Genomic DNA, 22,544 nt, shown 5'->3' with positions numbered 1-22,544 from the left:
GAATTGAAAAACGAAAAACTGAGCGAAAACACACCAATCTTAAATGACAAGCGTTATCATAATAAAATACAAAGTTGATGTTATTGTCAAAGCCATTACCTAGCTACCCAAAATCGCCCCGAAAGTGAAAAAATTAGTCCCGAAAGTAGCTACTTTCGGTAAGAGTTGGGTAAAATGATACTTTCGATTTAATAAACCATATCGAAAGATTAATTTTTGGGACGGCTGCAGAAAAAAACATATAAATCACATTTCAACATGTGAGTTTTTATGTAGTTACTACAGTTGCGAAAGATGGGCCCAATCGGTCAAATAGTTTTTAAACAATTAGATTTGTCCGTAAACTAATTTTCGAAACCAAATTCAGATTTTTGCTTTAATCTGTGCCTTCTAAGAATTGCAATGCAAAACAGACGTTGATTAAGATGTTATTAGAGACATGAGCGAAAATTGCATTCCACAACATATCTCCTCAACTAAGCAAAAATTCTTAGCGAATTGGTTCCTAGTACTCGTATACAGTATATCGAAATAAAAGGGAAAAGACAGTTAAGATTTGATTTCACTAAGCTATTTTTTGGGTTTCAAATATGCCACAATATTCTTTTATGTACGATTTTGATGGCACAGCTAATATGATGCAAACTTGAAAACAAGAAAATATAAAATGTATTTTGTAAATCCTCCTTCATTATCAATTACAGCCTGTAGTCGTCTAAGCGTTGATTCGACCAACTTTCTAATGTACTCTGGGGAACTTGTTTCCCAAGCTTCAGTAATTTTTACTGCAATTTATTTCTATTTGATATTGCGGTATTATGTACTTTATTTCTTAAATACAACCACACATTTTCAACACACTTTAAATCTGGTGACTGGGCTGGTGTTTTAATGACATTTCGGCAATTATAAAGCAACCAAGTATGAACCTGATATGACGTGTGTTTTGGATCTTTGTCTTCATATAACCGGTAATTGTTATTGATACCTTATTTTTAAGCACTAGTTGCGAGATGCTGCCTTAGTATATCCAAGTACTGGTTCATATTTCCTTCAATAAAATGCTTGTTACCTACTCCTACGAACGACATACACCGCCATGTTATGGCCCCACCTTCACAGGTAGCTTTTATATTTTTTAAATTTAGTTCTTTATTTAGCTTTTTTTCACACCGATATATTACTATCGGGACCAAATAAGTTTATTTTGGTTTCATCAGCAAAAATTACTGAATTCTAAAAGCTGAAATCTTTGTTAATATCGTCCCTGGCGAACTACTATCGAATACGCTAATTTCTTTGGCTAATATAAGGTTTATTTCTAGCAGTTCAACCATAAAGATTATTTTTTGTAATATCCGTCTAATTGTTTTGGGGTTACATCTTTTTCCAAACTGTCTTTTCACCTCATCTCACAATTTTGGTACACTTTTTTAAGGATTATTTGCTATTTCTCTGACAATTCATCTATCTTCACGTTCGGTAAAAATCTTATTTGGAATTAACCTTGATTTATTGTCAACTCTACTTTCATTTCGGTAACGTTCAACAATGTGCTCAACTCTTGAGGAACAGTTATTTACCATTTTGATTATCTCTTTAACTATATTCATTTTTATGGTGAGTAATTATTAAATTACTTTCACTAATCATAGGTCGTCGACTCATTCATAAATAATTTTGTTATAATACTTTTAAATGTCAAATTAAACATAAAATGAACTGCAATATGAATTTAATGCAACGCCTATGTCGCAAATTTTAAACTGATAAGTTGAGTAGTGCTTCATAGACTACACTATAGACGGCTACCTACGTTTACTGTGATTGGTCACAGCATAAGGGGTGTCTATGCTGTGGATTGGTCGGCATCTTCATCTGATTTTGAGTTTTTCAGGTTATGTATCTCTCTGTTTGGCGCTTAAACATCTATGATTAGGCGGTTTTATACCAATTTGCCAATAAGCAAGCACACATAAAATTTTAATTTAAATTTTTGTCGTTTATTTTTAAAAATCTGTTCGTTAGAACACCATATTTAATTACCTAAGACTTTGTTTTAGCAAGCAATTATGGATTCTGTCTATCCATCTACTTCAACAAGCCCTATTCTATCTACTTCAACAAGCTGTGAAATTAACTCAGGAGCCTGCCATCTTTGCAGCAAAATATTTAAAAATGTGGAATTACGAAATCGTCATATCAAAAGAATACATAACATAGATGTGTCGATTAAGAAAATTAATCACATTATTTGTCCCTTATGTGAACAAGAAACTAATTTAAAAAGCCATGAGAACTTACGAAAACATTTAAAGGAGAACCACCAGGTGAGTATTGAATTAACTTTTGAATTTTCTAGTTTACAAGAATATGAGACATGGAAAGACATGCAGAAATTTGAGACAAGTTATGCTAAACAGAGAGCAGTTCGTAAAAAGGAGTATAAGATAGTATATTATTATTGTAACAGAAGTAACTTGAATGGTAGATCCAGTACTTTGTTACTTCAAATAATTGAAACTTATACTAATCTATATTTAGGATATAAGCCCAACTATAAAATTAGGACGGAGAAATCTGGTGGATCAATTAAAATTAAAGGAGTGTGTCCCTCCAGGCTGATTTGCAAACTGAGAGATCAAGGACAAGTTTCAGTCAGTTATTGGAAAACACATGTTGGACATAAAGAGGAATTAAGAACCATGCATCTGTCAAAAGCAGAAGAAAAAATGATTGTAGAAAAGTTAACATCTGGGCTGCCATTTAGCAGAATTTTAGAAGATTCAAGAAAATTGGAAACACCAAAACTAGAAAGACTTGCCGTATTAACAAGTAAAGATCTCTCAAATTTGTCCAGGAAGTATAATACATATAAGAAACGAGATCAAAACGATATGGTAGCAACGGCTTTAAAGGTTCAGGAATGGAATGATAACAACAAGAATTATGCTTTCTTATTCAAGAAGGAAGGTAAAGACCAATCATTTTTTTTATGCCTACTACAATTAGAATTATTCCTATTCCAATTTGACTTGTGTGAATTGTTATCACGTGACTCATGTAACAAACCTTACTCTTAGCAGACTCAACAACATTCATCCCTTTTTATGAAATATTCAATATACATTTTTAAATAATATATCTCCTTAGATTGTAATTATTAGTTTTTTACATTAAAGCTAATTTTGTAATGAAGGTACTGACTTATGGGGCAAACTTACTAGTTTTTTATTTTACTAGACAACGCTTTTTGGGTCTTAGTCTGTTTAAGAATACTTGTCCATTCTGATTTATCTCACACTTTGCTCTTCCAATTTTTGATTTTTAAAATTTTCATGTCTTGCTTTATTTGTTCCTTATATCTAATCTTCCTTTAGTTTTATTTCCAACTGAAATTATTTGTTTATTTTGGAAGGGATTACATCTTCTTTTATCTGTGCTACACTTTCTTTATACTGAAGTTGTCCTATTTGTATGAATGTTAGGATATCCAGATCCTGGTATTCCCTTTATAGTTAAAATGTATATCTTCTTATCCACATACAATTTTCTGTTACTGGTTTATATATGTGGCTCAAGATTTATCTTTCAGAATTAGCCTATTGGCTTTCTTCACTTTTAGTAAGTGTGCATGTTTTAGATACATATGTGAATAACTTATTATGGTTTTATATAATTGGCACTTAGTTTTTTCTTGTATTATTACCTGATCTTTGTTGTTTAATTAAGCCATGGTAACTCTTATTGGCTATGGATATTCTTCTACATAATTATTTGTTAACACTAGTATTACATATAACTAGTTATCTTATATAAGTTTGTTTGACTTCAGTGCTATACTCTTATATAGTTAGGTGTTGTAATCACTGAGTACCTGCTGTTTTGCTGCTACATGTATTTTATTTTAGCTTGATTGGTTTTCAGGTTACTTGTCTATGCAGTTTGTTCTATCTGACTAAGTTCCTCTATAATATTTTATATTGTTATTAGTATTATGTTGACATCATTTTTGCAAAAGCTAGTTGTCTGCATACTTAATGATTATCATTTCTCATGAATTTACTCTTTCTATCTTCTTAAGTATCTTTTGCTTCTACTTATCTCTTCCCACATTGTTGGTGCTTCCCTTTACATGCTGTTTTTTCTTTCAGTTATTAATTTATATTCTTAGTCAAACCATTAACTTCTTTGTTTTTTCTGCATGCCTATTACTTCTTTGGATGCATATCTTATGGCATTTTACAGGTTCCCCATTCCTCATTTATGTTTTCATGCCTTACTTTATTTTATAGTCTGTTGTTGAAGGTTCTTTTGTATTCTTTATTTTTGTTTTCATTTTAGAGCCCTTCTATATGCTACCTTTTCCACAAATCACATGTTTAACACATCATGGGCTTAGTACTATACTAGGAGACTCAAATTGTTGGGGTTTTAAGTTATCTTTTTTAAATAAGAACTCAACTCAACTCAAAAAATAGGACGAATGATTACCTATTAAAATATACAATAAAATTTCAGTCTCTTACCATTAATTTATCTTTAATTATCTCTAAACTATAAATTTTCGGTAAACTATAATTTTGGGATTTTATTTTTATTAGGAGAACCACATGATGTACTTAAAAAAGAAGATTTCGCCTTAGGATTTATGAATTCTGTAATGGAAGATAAATTAAGAGAATTCAATAGCATAATTTGTATGGATGGTACACAAGGCACAAACAAGAGGGGAATGGATTTAACAGTGGTGCTTAATAAAGATGATAGGAATACAGGATTTCCAGTTGCGTTCTTACTGTCAAACCGATTGGACCAACTAGTTCAAGAGGTTTTTTTAGGTATGTATTATATGAGTAGTGGCAATTTATGATTAGTAAGTAAAAATAATTTTCAAAAACTTTTAGGTGCCCTCAAGAACAGAATGCACACCGAAATTCATGCGGAACATTTTATGAGTGACGATAATGGAAAATATTATAATGCATGGGTGAAGATTATGGGCAATCAACCAAAAAGGCTTTTATGTACCTGGCACGTCGTAAGAAATTGGAATATTCAAGGGAAGCAGAAAATACAGGATCCAATTTTGAAGAAACAGATGAAAACTGAGATGAAAAGAATTATTAATGAAACAGATGAAGATCGATTTATGGAGTTATCGATCGTGTTGGAGAGTGTATTAAATATATAATCAAATTGCAAGAGGCAAATGAGATAGATTTTTTTAATTATCTGGCACGGTAAATAAATATATGAAATCATACACTTTAAGTCATCCTTAAGTATATTTTTTTTGTAGGTATTACTTTCAGAATGAAGAGAGAATCAAAATGTGGGCACATTGTTACAGAAGAAATTCAGGAATAAATACAAACATGGCGATAGAATCTTTCAACAACCTACTGAAGACCAACCACCTTAGGAGATATGCTGCAGTATCAATCGAGAAGTTGTTGGACACAATCGACGATCTAGTGGACATCAAAATGTGGAAGAGGATTATAGACATTGAAAGACCAAATGCGAACAATTTTCAAGACAGGGTTATATCAAAAGCACACAAATTGGCAGAAACGATGAAAAACAAAGTGAAGGTTAAGAGAAATGTAAAGGTATATGGTCAATTTCAGGTAAAGTCATTTAGATATCCTAATAAATTATATAATGTAAATATAAGGCAAGTATGTGAAAATGAATGTAAAACATTGTACTGTAGAGTATATAAAATTTGTATTCATCGCTACCAGTGTGAGTGTGCTGAATATGTGGTGAGGAATACCTTGTGTAAGCATGTGCACTTGGTGAGAATGCATGAGGAGCGTGAGGGAACTAACTCTGTTTTAGATGATGCTGCAAGGTGTTTAGCAGAAACTTTAATTATCAAATCAAAGTATCAGGAGGAAATTAATGAGTTTGTCAGAGAAAAGATAAAACAGACAAATGTGATCCAGGAAAACACCAAGCGATGTCTTCAAAAAGAAAACGTCAAAAATGTCATAGACAGCTTAGATGACTTAGATGATGAAATTTATACAGAAGCACATGACGATATTATGAGAATTGTTCAAAAAGCAAAGCGTAAGATGAAGAAAAAATATCAGGAAACCACTAAAGATATTACAAAGAAGCGAAAAATGGAAAAGCAGGAATATTTTCCTTCCAATAAAAAAAGAAACTGATTAAAATTAAATTTGAACCATTCTTGTAGCTCACATGTATTTTGTGTTTTTGTATCTGTATTGAACTTTTATTATAGTTTTGTAGGCTTATTTACAAGAGAGTTAGTTAATTTAACATTATTATATGTTTACTTGATAAGTAACATATGCAGTAAAATTTCATAAAAATATATGTATAAATGCTTAGTTTAGGCCTGAATTTTAAAGTAGTGTTAAGTAATGTATTTGTAGACATTTATATTAAAATGTTATTTTTAAATCGGGATGTACTGGGCCCTAGGCGACGTTTAGAGGGGTTTTCCTTCGCCATTACACCAATAACGCCCCCCCCCTCCTTTGATTTCCCAGATTTTTAATAAAGAATAAAGACATTTTAAACATAGCTATTTAGTGTTTTATTTGGTTTGCAATAGTTATTTCCAGTAAACATCTGCTTCATTTTGTTGACAATGATAATTTTTCATAGCACTCAATTCACAATATATCTTTTTATTATCCTACATTTGTGGTGAAATCTAACAGAATTTAGTGTAAGGTTATCTTCTTCTTAAAGTGCCTATCCGTTCCGGATGTTGGCAATCATCACGGCTATCTTTACTTTATTTATTGCAGCGCGGAACAGTTCAGTGGTAGTCGTGTTATACCACTTTCGTAAATTTTGAAGCCAGGAAATGAGTCTTCTTCCCGGTCCTCTCTTACCATTTACTTTCCCTTGGAGAATCAGCTGGAGAAGGCCGTAACGTTCTTGATTTCTCATTACATGTCCTAGATATTCCAACTTTTTAGTTTTGACGGTCATGAGAATTTCACATTCTTTCCCCATTCTACGCAGGACCTCCACATTAGTAACTCTGTCAACCCAGGATATACGTAAGATGCGCCTATAACACCCCATTTCGAAAGCTTCGAGCGAATTCATATATGCAACAGTCAGTGTCCATGCTTCCATTCAGTAGAGCAGAACTGTGAACTGTAAGGTTATAAAAAATGAAAATGGATAAACGTCAATTTGGATTTATATTAGGTTATAGAAGTTATAGAAGGTTATAAAAAATGAAAATGGATAATCTATATAACAGGTCTACAACAGCAATTTTTGTTATAAGACAGCTAAGAGATAGACTTGCATAGTATTATTAATCTTGAGAAAGCACATGACGAAGTTATCAGAAACCTACTGTGGTAATTAAGTAGGAAAGGAGTGCCGGCTGAATATGTGAGTGATGTATGAGCAAGTAACAACTATAATAGTGTTAAAAAAACTATTATAGTGTTAGAACGATTGCAGGTGAAACTGCCAAATTTTGTGCGAAAATAGGGCTTCATCAGGGTTTCGTGTTAAGCCGATATTTATTCTCATTTGTGCTGGATTAGATAACTGAACCTTCTTGGTATTAATAGAAAAGACTAGAGTAGTGGAGACAGGTCCTTGAAAAAAAAGGATTAAAATTAAGTAAACAAAATATTTAGAATATTCTTTTAAAGATGGTATTCCAAGTCCAGATAGAGTCATTAGCTTGGATAGACAAGAACTCCCAAAAGATGATAATTTTAGGCTTTTAGGATCGGTATTACCGTTTTATTTATAATATTTCAATTAAAGGTAAACGAAAGAGGCAAATTGGGTGATGTGTGATAAAAAAGGTACCTACCAAGAAAACTAAAAGGTAAGTTGTATAGGACTGCCTTAAGACCGGCTATGATGTATGGTACTGAATGTAGGACAGGAAAAAAAGGCATTAAGAGAAATTGCATTTTTCTGAAAAACCATAATCTCATACAAAAAGCGGAGAGATACTTAGTAACTGAAAGGAAACAAAAAAGTTTAGAGGAAAATAATTAGAGAAGCCGATCCCACATAGAGAAAGCTAAAGAGAATAATAATGTTAATGAATGTTCTAGAAATAAAAATAATAAGAGAAACATCTAAAACTTAATAAAAAAATTAGCTAATCAAAAAAATTAAAACAATATCTAATATAAAAAGCATCACTAGCATATCAAAATAAAATACACACAATTCAGAATTTAATTTAACCTACATAAGACCAAAAGAAAAAAAAAATCAATTCTAATAAAACTATAATAGCCAGCTTAATCCTAAACTGTGAATATCATCCACTTTGTACCAATACCACAGTATATTGCTAATAAATTCTTTAGCAATATACTGAATATACTGTGCCAATACGTCAATTGTCTTTTTAATAAACATGAAACCCGCCAATTTTTAAATTGGGACCCACCCACCAACCAATCACAGCAAACGTAGGTAGCCGTCTGTAGTGTAGTCTGTGCTTCATCTTATCTGCATCATTTTAGCTGTGACATCAAAATCATACATAAAATAATTAAATATTTATTATTATTTAAGTCTGGTACATTCGAAACCCAAAAAATAGCTAATGCTATTTTAGAAGACTCATAGTTATTTCATTTTAGTATGTAATTTTTTTCTAATAAATATTGAGCCACTGACACAACATACACTACTCAACAATTGAAGTGAATAATTTTAAAATTCCTAAAATTAACATATAAAACTATTTTTAAAATAATTATCTGTACTATACTCTATATGCTATCTTTATTGTCAATATTTTTTACATGTGGTTTTTTTCTCCCTATTCTTATCGGCCCTTATCTCGTACAAAGAGAGACATGTTGTTCCAAACATCAATATATCATTCGTATAAAACTGCTTGTATTGGCTTTACCAGTGGTCAATAAGTCAAGAAATCTATTTATCACAAAAACATTATGCCGCAACGTCTGTTTAGAACTAGTGCAGCTCGAGCAATTAGTTCGTTGGATCCAACAAGGCATAACTCAACAAGAGGTGGCTATGAGGCTAAATGTGTCGCAAAGTGTGATAAGTAGTGCATGGAATCGGTATGTAGCAACTGGATCTGCAACGTACAGGCATGGAGGAGGAAGACAACGATCTACAACTCGTCGGCAAGACCGTTTTGTAGTTCTGACGGCAAGAGAAAACCCAACATTCACGGGTTCCAGAATTAACAGTATCTTCAGGCATGCTACTGGACGAGCGACTTCCAGTCAAACTGTCAGAAGATGGTTACATGCATCCAATTTAAGGGCTAGACGGCGCGCTACCCATCCACGACTAACTAGGGAGCAGCGTGCAAGCAGATATCGCTGGGCGATGGAACACTATCAGTGGAATTTCGAAAATTGGAGGAATTGTCTCTTTACTGTCGAGTCCAGATTTCGTTTGTATACGAATAATAGCCGAATATTGGTGTGGAGAGAAAGAAAACAGCGTTACAATGAAAATCTGAGGGTCCCAACCACTCTTTTTGGAGGTGGACCCGTTTGCGTGTGGGGAGTCATATGTTTTGACAGTCGCATGGACTTAGTCGTCTTAATTAATGAGACAATGACTGCTACACGATATCGAGACAGAGTTATAGTACCAATAGTTGTTCCATTTTTTGGTGCAATAGGCGAACAATTTGTTCTGATTGATGATAATGCTCGCTCTCACCGTGCGAGAATTTTCAACAAGTGTATAGAAGCTCATGGTATTACAAGAATGGAGTGGCCACCGTGTTCACCTGATATGAACTGCATTGAACGTGTTTGGCCGAAATGTCTAGGCAACAAAACAGGCTCCTTCAACTGCCCCAAAACTTAGATCAGTTGGCCAATACATTACGCGCGATTTGGGAACGTATACCGCAGCAGTTCATCAATAATTTAATAAGATGTCTTACAAATAGAGTTAGAGCACTAAGGCGACACAGAGGTGGACCCACACACTATTAATTTTTCTTTTCGGGATATAAGAAATTGAGCAGGAATAGAAATTTTAGGTTGTTAATTTTACAATTTTTGTTTATTTTCTATTTTTTTTTTCTTAAAGAATTTCTTTCCTTCGGTTCATCTGTATGAAAATATAAATTAAAAATAAATATTTAATTACATCACTTCATTTTTCTATTTGACCTTATGAACAAAAAATAAATACACATTTTTATAATATCCACTTCAATTGTTGAGAAGTGTAGTTTCATTGATTAGCGACTGCATCATTTAAGCTGTGAGCCACTGTATATATATATATATATATATATATATACTACGTAATACATACGCAATCTTTTGTCGTGATTTATTTCCCTTACCAGTATTTTTACTAGTTTGGAGTATGACCCATCGTGACTGAATGTTCACTTAATAATACGTAGGCTTGTACTTTATTTAGATTATCGTCACACTTGTGTGATATCCATATTAATATTGGCAAAACGGCAGATCAAACAGAGGTCTTTACTGACAATCAACGAATGGTGTACCACTTTATACCATATATTCCAGGCTTAACAAATAGAATTTTAAATACGTTTAGAGAAGTACGAAATATCAAAATTATAACTAGAAATATAAAAACGGTATCTTAGTTACACAATAAACTAAAAACACACTTAAACATTAAAGAAAGCTGTTGTGTACTCTCTACTCTGTAATAATTGCAATTGCTAGTTTATATTGGAGAAACAGCCAGTAACATGTCGGGAAGATTAATATCACACAGGAGTGACATTAATCTGAATATAGTACAAGCCTGCATATTAAGTGAACATTCAGTCACGAGATGTCACACTCGAAAACTAGACCAAGTAAAAATATTGGCTAGGGAAAGAAATCACAACAAAGGAATATTTTTAGAAATATGTCTAATAAAAATCACACAGAACACCTTGAATAAAAGAGCGGACATTGAGAATCTAAATGCTATATATAGTAATCTACTTTCAATAAAAGAAACATCATATATATACACATATATCTTCTTCTTCAAGTGCCATCTCCGCGGCGGAGGCCGGCAATCATGGTAGCTATTCGGACTTTTGAGACGGCTGCTCTGAAAAGTTCATTTGATGTACATCCGTACCACTCTCTCAGGTTGCGCAGCCATGACATTCTACGCCTCCCTATGCTTTTCTTTCCTTGGATCTTTCCCTGCATAATCAGTTGGAGCAAGGTGTATTTCTCTCCACGTGTAATATGTCCGAGATATTCTACTTTTCTTGTTTTTATTGAATTTAAAATTTCCATTTCTTTGTTCATCCTTCCCAGAACCTCTTTGTTTGTGACGTGTTCTGTCCATGATATTTTCAGAATTCTTCTGTACACCCACAGCTCAAATGATTCCAGTTTTTTCATTGATGTCGCATTCAAGGTCCAAGATTCCATTTCATAAAATATATATATATATATATATATATATATATATATATATATATATATATATATATATATAGATATATATATTGTGACAATTAGGGTTTATAGAAAATAATTTATAAGTTATATACTACATAATATTAGATATTTGGTTGTTTTAAATAAGTTATATACTAGAGAATTTAATAAAAATATATGTATGTGAGGGCATTTTTAATAAATTAGCATATAATTATTGTAAAAAGTTGTATTTTAATATTGTAAATATATATAAGTGAGCCATGTGCTTAGGCAACCAAAAATACTCTCGGAGATTGACAGATATTTATACTCTGAAGTGACGTTTAAGAATATTTACGAATATAAGTGGGTTATAATAATATATTGTTTGAAATGTGTATTTTATTAAATTAGAATGTTAAGTTACTAATTTAATTATATATTCTGATCTGAAAAGCCTAAATGTAAACAAAATTATTAATAGAAAAGAATGGAATTCTCTGGATCTCCGGAGATGGCCATGTTTGCGAAATGGTTTGTTCCAGAAAATTCAGACATGTATTAAATAGAACTGAATAGAACATGATATCTTACGAGATGGTTCTAGAATGTCCAAAAGATATAAATACCCGTGATTTGGATTCAACATGGCAGTTTTTGGCAGTTTTTGAAAGTTTTTAGTCAGAAAAGTTTTAGATAGTGCAGTCAGAAGAGTTTTTGGAAGTTTTTAAGTTTTTAGTCAGAAGTCAGGCCAGTTTATTATGAAAGTTAGTAGAAAGATACAATTAGTTAGTGAATATTGAAGTAAATTGTTCAGAATTTTCAAGAAGTCAGTCAGAAAAGTTTATTATGAAAGTTAGTTGGAGTCAGTGAATCAAGTACAAATAGTCAAAATGTTTAATATAGTGAGTTAAATGAAGATTAAAAATTATGCATATAATTTAATGCACATTTATAATTATACACAAATAATTATTGAAGATAAAAAAAGGTATATTGGAAGAAATTAAATTACATTATGGTTGGAGATTAGTATAAATCAACTTATAATAATTGGATATTGGTATATTGAAAAGAAGAATAAATATAAGTGCTGTTTGATGGTTTGGTTGGTGGTGTATAGATGCTGGTGAAGAAAAATATATCTTAAATTGGTAGAAGCTGATAATTGAAAAAAGTAATTTCACAAAAAAAACAAGGATAACTGAAGTAGGAAGACATTCAGTGGTGATTAGAATCTATATACTTAGTGGAAAATAGTTCATTTAGGCATTCAGTGAAAGAAAGGTACAAAATTTTGTTAATATAATTTAGTTAGTGTCATAACAATTTCAATTTTGAAGATAGTTTGTTTAAATTTTAGATTGTCTATAGAATTTAATTAGTTTTATAAGAATATCAGTTTAAAGATAGTTTATTTTAAATTTACATTGACTAGGTTAGATATATATGTGTGTTTCATAATAGTTATAATAAAGATAATTTAAAAAAAGTACTTACAAGCTAATTCTTTGAGAACCGCGATAAAAACCCTATATATTATATTATTAAAAATACTCATTGCTCATCATTCAAACAAAAAACACATCATAACAATTTGGCACCCAACGCGGTGGCTCTCTATTTAAAAGAATTAGTTTGGGAAGATAAGTGCTCTCATATAAGTAAATTAATTATCAGTAGAAAGAAAAAATTATAGATTTTATTTTAATTATATTTGAACAAGTAAAGTCTCAAAATGTCTCAAGGAAAGAAAGGTACAAGAAGCAAAAAGAATGAAGAAGATGTGGAAGTAGAAACACAACCTATACAAGAGGAGAGTTTAGTTCAAGTTCCACAAGATACTGCAGAAATGAATCCAGAAAGAGAGGAAAATGTCAATATGGCAGCTTTGATGTCATTAATGATGCAGATGAACAAGACAATGGAAGAGAATTCAAAAGAAATCAAAGAAGACATGAAAAAAATGGAACAGAAAATGGAAGAAAATACGAAAAAATTGGAAGAGAATTCAAAAGAAGTCAAAGAAGACATGAAAAAAATGGAACAGAAATTGGAAGAGAATTATAGAAAATTAGAAAAGAAAATAGAAGATAATAATAATAAAATTGTAAAACAAATGGATAAAAAACTTGAAGCTGCAGAGAAAAAAGTAGCAAATGAAATAAAAAGTATACGGAATGACTACAAGAAAAGGATAGACAATGAGAGGACAGAAGTAAAGAGGATTATTCAAGATAATAAGATAGATATAGAACAGAAAATAGAGTTACAGAAATGTAACTTAGAAGTAAAAATTAACGAAGACAGGAGAAACACAGAAGAAAAATTAGACGATATACAACAAAATATCCAAATAAATTGTAATCAAATAAGAAATGTGGAACAGAGAATAGATGATATTTCACAAATGAGAGACATAGGGAGACCTTACTTAAATTTAACAAATGAGACTGGGATTAAATTCTCTGGTAATATAAAAAATTTGCATCCTAGAGTATACATAAATAGTTTAAAACATAAATTAAGATTTGTGAATAATATTAATGATATTAAAGATTATATTAGGGTGACATTAAATGACAATGCAGCAACTTGGTTTGCTAGTATTGAAAATGATTTAGATAACTTTCAAACATTTGAAAATAAATTTTTAAATTATTATTGGGGTGAATTAGAGCAAGCAAAGTTTAGAGAAATTCTATATTTTGGAAAGTATAATCACAATTTAAAATCAAATATGGTTGATTATGCATTAAAATTGATAACAGTTGCAAAATATTTAGAACCACCACTTAGAGAGGATGAAACAGTCTTAAATGTATCTAGACATTTTGATGCTGATGTTGTGCAAACCGTAACTGTACAAAATATTCAAACAATAGATAGTTTTATTAATTTTATTCAAAGAATACAAAGAGGCAATATGACAAGTAATAATAACAACAGAAAAAACAACAATACTTTTCAATATAATAAAAATGATAATCAACAATATAGACAATCATATAACAATAATACTAGGTATGGTGATAATTTACAAAATTTTAATAATACTAACAATAATCCAAATAGACAGAACTTTAATAATAATACTAGTTATAATAGACAAAATTTTAATAATAATACTAATTATAATAGACAACATTTTAATAACAGTACTAATAATAATAGACAAGATTTTAACAATAGAAGAAATACAGAACGACCTAACTATAACAGACAGGTAAATTGTGTTCGAAGGAATAGAAGCTGCGAAGGCAGGGAACGAAATAGTACAAGGCAAGAAAATGTGAGTAGAAGTCATAGTAGGGAAGGACATAGGACATCAGATTCAAGTGGTCAGATACAATCTGACAATTCTAATAATCAAAATTTTGTGCAGTAAACTTTCTGAATTACAAGTTAGGCCATTGCTATTATGAAAAACCTTCTGAATTTATTTCTTTAGATGAAGAGAAAATTATTGAATCTATTAATTTAATTTATATAAATGCTTTGGCCAAAAATAAAATGATTAAGATTATGATAGATACTGGTTCAGAAAGTACTTTAGTCTCGGAGAATTTTATTTTTAATACATTAAAACTATCAGATATAATAAAGATTCCAAAAATTAAAATTATTGGTGCAAATAATAAGAAGTTGGGTGAAATTGATAAACTAGCCAATTTTAAAATTAATATTCTTAATAAAGAAATTAATATGCAAGGATTTATTGTCAAGGATTTATGTGTTGATATATTAATGGGAAATGATGAATTGGAAAAGAAGAAAGTAAAGATAGATTTTGAAGAAAAAATGGTAACTTTGGAAGGGCAAATAATTAAATTTATGCAGAAAGATGAGGTAGAAGAAGGAATAAGAGTTGATAGGATATTATTAAAAGAAAATAATGATATTTATGAAGAAGAAATGTATTTTGATGATAGGGAAATGTCCCAGAAGAATGTAAAGAATAATTATTGTAGTGAATATTTAAGGAATGGAAATTTTAAGCAGATGGATGCCTACGAGGCGGAGTGCGTAAAATTGGAAGCAAGGAATAATGGGTACATAATGAAGAATAATGTTATTTGTAAAGAAGAAGATATGATGAAAGTTTTAAATTGCCCTGAAGAATATAAATCAATAGTCATTTCCATATTGCAGCAACACAAGGGACTTGTCAATAAAGAAAATAGAATTGCACAAAATTATATCCATAGTATAAAAGTTAAAGAAGAAAAAGATTTTAAAACAAAATCATACCCAATACCATATAAATACAGAGAAGAAGTAAACAAAACAATTAATAATATGTTAGAAGATGGGATCATTGAGAAGGCAGATACACGTTTTATCAACCCCATAGTAGTAGTACGAAAAAGATCAGGTGAAATCAGGTTATGTTTGGATGCAAGGAATATTAACAAGATTACTGAAAAGCAATTTGAAGCACCAATGAGTATAGATGGAATATTAGGAAGAATTACAGGAATGTCATTTTTCACTAAAATCGATTTACAGCATAGTTTCTGGTTAATACCTCTAGAAAGAAAAAGTAGACAGTATACAGGATTTCAGATAGATGGAGTAGTATATCAATTCAAAGTAGTACCATTTGGACTTCAATCATCTTGCAGTGCTCTATGTAGATGTCTTCATGATATTTTGGATCAATATGAACATTTTGTAATTCACTACATTGATGATATATTAATTTTTTCTAAAACGGCTGAAGATCATGAGAAACACCTAAAAATTATAATAAATAGATTAGACAAAGTTGGACTAAAAATAAATCAAGAAAAATGTACATTTTTTCAAAAAGAAGTCATATATCTAGGTTATAAACTTAACACTAAGGGAATCGAAATGGATCCAGAACGGACACAAGTCATTCAGGAATATAAAACACCACACAATTTAAGAACTTTAAGAGGATTTATTGGAATAATTAATTATTATAAAAGGATGATACCAGATCTAAGTATAAAAGAAATTCCATTACTTGAACTACTGAGAAAAGGTGTAAAATGGAGATGGGATCAGAGAAGAGAACTAGCATTCCAAGAAATTAAAAACATTTTTCGGTCAAATTTGAAAATATACTATCCTGACTACACACAGCCATTCATATTAAGAACAGATGCATCCATAGAGAGATTATCAGGGGTATTATTACAAATACATGATGGGGTCGAATACCCAATACAATTCATTTCAAGAATTACAAAGCCACATGAAAAGGGTTACTCAGTTTCAGAATTAGAACTAGCAAGTATAATACACTGTGTCACAAAATTAAGATTTTATTTGTTGGGTAATGAATTTACAATAGAAACAGATCACCAAGCTTTAACGTCTATATTAAATAACAAATATGGAAACAGTAGAATACATCGGTGGAGTCTAATACTTAGTGAATACTGCTTTGAAATCAAATACATTTCTGGAAAATCCAATATAGTGGCAGATGCTTTATCAAGGTTAGAAAATACATCACAAAAAGGGCAGCGAACAATAAAAATTGGATTAAATCAATTAGTAGAAAGTACTGGATTATATTCTAAAGAAGAAATTATAAGAGATCAGATCAATTTGAGTGAAAAACAAAAAGTCCTTAGGAAAGATGGAGTATATTATAAAATAATAAATGGCATAGAAGTATATGTAATAACTAGAACTTTAGCAAAGAAAATATTGAAAAATTTACATAACGATTATATGCATATTGGTTCAAGAAAGCTATGGATGCTATTTAGGGACAATTATTTTGCAAAGAATGACATAAGTATAGCAAAAGAAATTACTACCCAATGCCCAATATGTCAACTAAACAAAGAAAAGAATTTCAAAAACCAGAACACATATAAATCTAATGTTGTATATGAAAAACTAAATACAGTTTCCATGGATTTTATTTCAAATTTAGTTCTCAGTCCAACAGGAAAAAAGCATATACTAGTGATAGTTGATTTATATACAAAATTTATTAAACTATATCCCTGCTCCAGAACAAATGTTAAAACATTAAAATTATATATTAATCAATTTTTCGAAGAAATAGGACCATTTAGAAATTGCATAATAGATAATGCTACATATTTTAACAACCAAAAATTTCGGACATTTTGTGAGAAAAAGGGAATCAACATTCATTTTACAAGTATCAGACATCCTCAGGCAAATCCTGCAGAAAGATATATTAAAGAAGTTATAAAATATTTAAGGATACTGTGCCAAAACCAACATGAAACTTGGCAGCAACATATACCACAAGTAGAATATTTTTTAAATAATACACATAATTTGAATACAGAGGAAGTACCAGAATATTTAATGTTTGGCCATATAGGAAACAGAAAGTGGATTAGTGAATATAATCAGGATATGTTAGAACAAGTAATGCAGAAAGTGAATAACCGAATTAGGAGGAAAGCTGAAAAATATATCAGAAGACAAAATCGAAATATAAAAAAACCAATCACATTTCAAAAAGGAGACCAAGTGTTAATTCGTTCACTTAGAAAAAGTAATGTTAAAGAAAATCGTTGTAAGAAATTACAACCAATGTTTGAAGGTCCATATACAATTGAAAATCAGAATGGACTAAATAGTTATGTGTTAATAGATGCAGAGAACAGACTAAGAGGCATATTTCATATCAACGACATTTTTCAATATCATGAAGAGATTGAATAATGATTTCTATACCTTTAACACAAATATAATAACACTAATAACTTACTGATGTGTCCATTTTGTTCAATAGACTTGATTTGTTAAATGGTAGATGGTAGATTTCATTATTTTGAATCAATTTGACATCGTACTTGTTGAATTTTGTATATATGGAAATTAATTTGTACCCTAAAAATCATAATTTGGGGTTAGACACAAAATTGATACTATAATTGCTATAAAAATGTCTTTCTAATATAATAAAGTGGAAAAACTTACCAATTTATATTGATGAAGTTATTTTGAATGGAAATAATTCCTAGATTTTGTCTATAAACAAACAGAACACCATATCGATTATATTGTAATTAAGGTTATATTTTATTCTCTCCATTTGACATGACAGTTTGACCATAGAATAGCCGAACTGTGATCCGTTGTTCTCTGCTTTGACATAGACAGCGAACAGGGATGTATTTAACACATTTTAAATAAAAAAAAAATTTTGATTTATTAAATTTAATAAGGTATGAGAAAATTAATATTTAAAAAAATAATAAGTAAATTATTTATTTTAAATATTATTTTTGGGGTATTGTGACAATTAGGGTTTATAGAAAATAATTTATAAGTTATATACTACATAATATTAGATATTTGGTTGTTTTAAATAAGTTATATACTAGAGAATTTAATAAAAATATATGTATGTGAGGGCATTTTTAATAAATTAGCATATAATTATTGTAAAAAGTTGTATTTTAATATTGTAAATATATATAAGTGAGCCATGTGCTTAGGCAACCAAAAATACTCTCGGAGATTGACAGATATTTATACTCTGAAGTGACGTTTAAGAATATTTACGAATATAAGTGGGTTATAATAATATATTGTTTGAAATGTGTATTTTATTAAATTAGAATGTTAAGTTACTAATTTAATTATATATTCTGATCTGAAAAGCCTAAATGTAAACAAAATTATTAATAGAAAAGAATGGAATTCTCTGGATCTCCGGAGATGGCCATGTTTGCGAAATGGTTTGTTCCAGAAAATTCAGACATGTATTAAATAGAACTGAATAGAACATGATATCTTACGAGATGGTTCTAGAATGTCCAAAAGATATAAATACCCGTGATTTGGATTCAACATGGCAGTTTTTGGCAGTTTTTGAAAGTTTTTAGTCAGAAAAGTTTTAGATAGTGCAGTCAGAAGAGTTTTTGGAAGTTTTTAAGTTTTTAGTCAGAAGTCAGGCCAGTTTATTATGAAAGTTAGTAGAAAGATACAATTAGTTAGTGAATATTGAAGTAAATTGTTCAGAATTTTCAAGAAGTCAGTCAGAAAAGTTTATTATGAAAGTTAGTTGGAGTCAGTGAATCAAGTACAAATAGTCAAAATGTTTAATATAGTGAGTTAAATGAAGATTAAAAATTATGCATATAATTTAATGCACATTTATAATTATACACAAATAATTATTGAAGATAAAAAAAGGTATATTGGAAGAAATTAAATTACATTATGGTTGGAGATTAGTATAAATCAACTTATAATAATTGGATATTGGTATATTGAAAAGAAGAATAAATATAAGTGCTGTTTGATGGTTTGGTTGGTGGTGTATAGATGCTGGTGAAGAAAAATATATCTTAAATTGGTAGAAGCTGATAATTGAAAAAAGTAATTTCACAAAAAAAACAAGGATAACTGAAGTAGGAAGACATTCAGTGGTGATTAGAATCTATATACTTAGTGGAAAATAGTTCATTTAGGCATTCAGTGAAAGAAAGGTACAAAATTTTGTTAATATAATTTAGTTAGTGTCATAACAATTTCAATTTTGAAGATAGTTTGTTTAAATTTTAGATTGTCTATAGAATTTAATTAGTTTTATAAGAATATCAGTTTAAAGATAGTTTATTTTAAATTTACATTGACTAGGTTAGATATATATGTGTGTTTCATAATAGTTATAATAAAGATAATTTAAAAAAAGTACTTACAAGCTAATTCTTTGAGAACCGCGATAAAAACCCTATATATTATATTATTAAAAATACTCATTGCTCATCATTCAAACAAAAAACACATCATAACAATATATATATATAGATATATATATATATACAGGGTGGTCCTTAAGTAATTGTACAAAAAGAAACTGTAGATTCTACACTATAAAATATTACGATTTAAGCCAAATTACTTTAATAAAATGTTGATATTAAGAAAGATACAGGGTGTTAAAGTGCAAATTTAGAATTTTATTTTTCGCTATAACTTTCATGTTTGTAAACATTTATGTACAAAAATTTACAACTGGATACTTTTAAACATAAGAATTTATAATTTGATGCAAACTTTGATGTAACTGATAGAGGGCGCCACATATGCCACATATGTGGTATAAATTTGCACCTAACTTTTTTGCTCTTTAAGTTATCTATATTTGGGACAAAAAATATTAAAGATACATTATTTTAACACAAAATAGATATACCTGTTAATAACTTCAAAACTCAACAGTTTTCGAGATAATCGCATTTTAAAAATCGGCTGCATAACTCTGATTTAAGGCAATTACTCCAGACAACGAAGAAAAAATAGACGAAAACATTAATACTTCTGAATTTTGGTATAAAATACCTTTAACTTAAGTTAATAGTTACCGAAATATTAAATAAAATAAATATATCACCAGGATAATTAATAATAGGATTTGACAAAATAATAGAATAATAGGATTTTACATCAAACACTTTACGTTTTATGTTAAATTAAAGTCATAATTAAAACATTTTATTTACAAACCAAATTAAGAAATAGTTAAACTAAATAACATAACTTTTTTTAAAAGTAAGTGTTCGATATGTCCACCATTTTCTTTAATTCATTTGTCAATATATTTCATAAAAGATCATCTCATATTAAATAGCATCATTAGTTCTAAAGAAACTGCTGCAGTATTTATTTCTTCCCATAGTTGGTTTCGAATGTTTATGGGATTCTTATATACAGGTTGTTTTAATGCTCCCCGTACACGAAAATCAAGCGGATTAAATTTTGGGCTACTTGGTGGCTATAATGTATAATGGATGAATATATTATTTTGGATACATATCCAAATCTTATGGTATATTATGGAACTACATCTTATTTATCGCAGAAGTTAAATAAGGCATTAAACTGTGATGTATCTCGCCCATTGGTTACTTATATACACACGAAATAACCTATCGATGACATTACTTATTTATATGATTACGTTACAGCTTACGAGTAACTATAACTACATCTCGAACAAATGGACTATTATGATTTACTAACGAACTAATATTATGCTGAACTATATTGCTTGTGTGTTTACTATATTTATAACAATATCGGTTATTAGGCCAATGATGATGTATTTGTAAAAATGCTGAGTCTTTAAGGTTAGATTTGTAGCAAAAGTATTATGAAACAAGACACATATGTGTTATTCAATACCTGTGCTCTAGTTTCTATTTGTCCTAATATAAATGGGTAAACAATTTACGTAATGAATAATAAGTATTCTTTTCAAATTTTTTAGGAATTAAATAATTATATCAATATTTTACCACCCTGCCAAGGAATATAACTACCACGCCCAATCCAACGTTCAGAAAAGTTATATTTAAGTATGTTCTAACTGCCTTCTCTCTAGAATGTAGTTGTGTACCATCTTGTATATACCACATATTTTGGGTTTTCAGCATTTTACAATAGAGAAAAAGTAATACAACACCATTATCGAAACTTAAGAAGCGATAGAAAAGGGAAATTGTAAACATGATGACGGCCAACGTCTGAATACGCGGTACCTAAAGAAGAAGATGAAGAATCTTTTCACCAATAAGACATTTAGCACCCATAACAAAGCATTTTGTAATGTTACATTATCATCTTTGAGTTGTTTTAATAAGAATAAACTATGAATTATGCTTATCTACAGGTATTCAGTGATTTACCGCACAAATATCAAACTAAGATTTATTATGCAGCTGACTTATAAAATGCGATTATCTCGAAAACGGTTGAATTTTCAGGTTACTAACAAGTATACCTTTTCTTTGTAAAAATAATGTATCTTTAATATTTTTTAATACAAATGGAGCTAACTTAAAGAGCAAAAAAATTTAGCGCAAATTTATGCCACACATGTGGCATATGTGGCGCCCTCTAGTAGTTACAATAAAGTATGTATAAAATTATAATTTATCCTACTCAAAAGCATCCAACTGTAAATTTTTGTCCACAAATATTTACAAACGTAAAAGTTATAGTGAAAAATAAAATTTTAAATTTCCAGTTTAACACCCTGTATCTTTCTTAATATCAACATTTTATTAAAACAAGTTGGCTTGGATCGTAATATTTTAAAGTGTAGAATCTACGGTTTCTGTTTGTACAATTACTTAAGGACCACCCTGTATATATATATATATATATATATAT

The 22,544-nt window shown here is 29.8% G+C and overlaps 2 protein-coding genes across 3 annotated transcripts in view; one reads left to right on the top strand and one right to left on the bottom strand.

The window, feature by feature from the left end:
* Window positions 1–22,544, bottom strand: part of LOC140440684 (venom peptide isomerase heavy chain-like) — a 49,331-nt gene that overhangs the window by 2,661 nt on the left and 24,126 nt on the right. The gene's annotated exons all lie outside the window — the stretch shown is intronic.
* LOC140440683 (uncharacterized) lies at window positions 1,906–3,134 on the top strand. Its single transcript, XM_072531040.1, has 2 exons — window positions 1,906–2,487; window positions 2,545–3,134. The coding sequence occupies exons 1-2, from the start codon at window positions 2,073–2,075 to the stop codon at window positions 3,081–3,083; spliced, it is 954 nt and encodes a 317-aa protein (XP_072387141.1). The 5' UTR covers window positions 1,906–2,072; the 3' UTR covers window positions 3,084–3,134.

The sequence above is a fragment of the Diabrotica undecimpunctata genome, chromosome 5 (assembly GCF_040954645.1).
Source record: "Diabrotica undecimpunctata isolate CICGRU chromosome 5, icDiaUnde3, whole genome shotgun sequence".
Taxonomy (NCBI): Eukaryota; Metazoa; Arthropoda; class Insecta; order Coleoptera; family Chrysomelidae; genus Diabrotica; species Diabrotica undecimpunctata.
The sequence above is the reverse complement of the archived record's forward strand: the minus strand, read 5'-3'. Positions and strand labels throughout refer to the sequence as shown.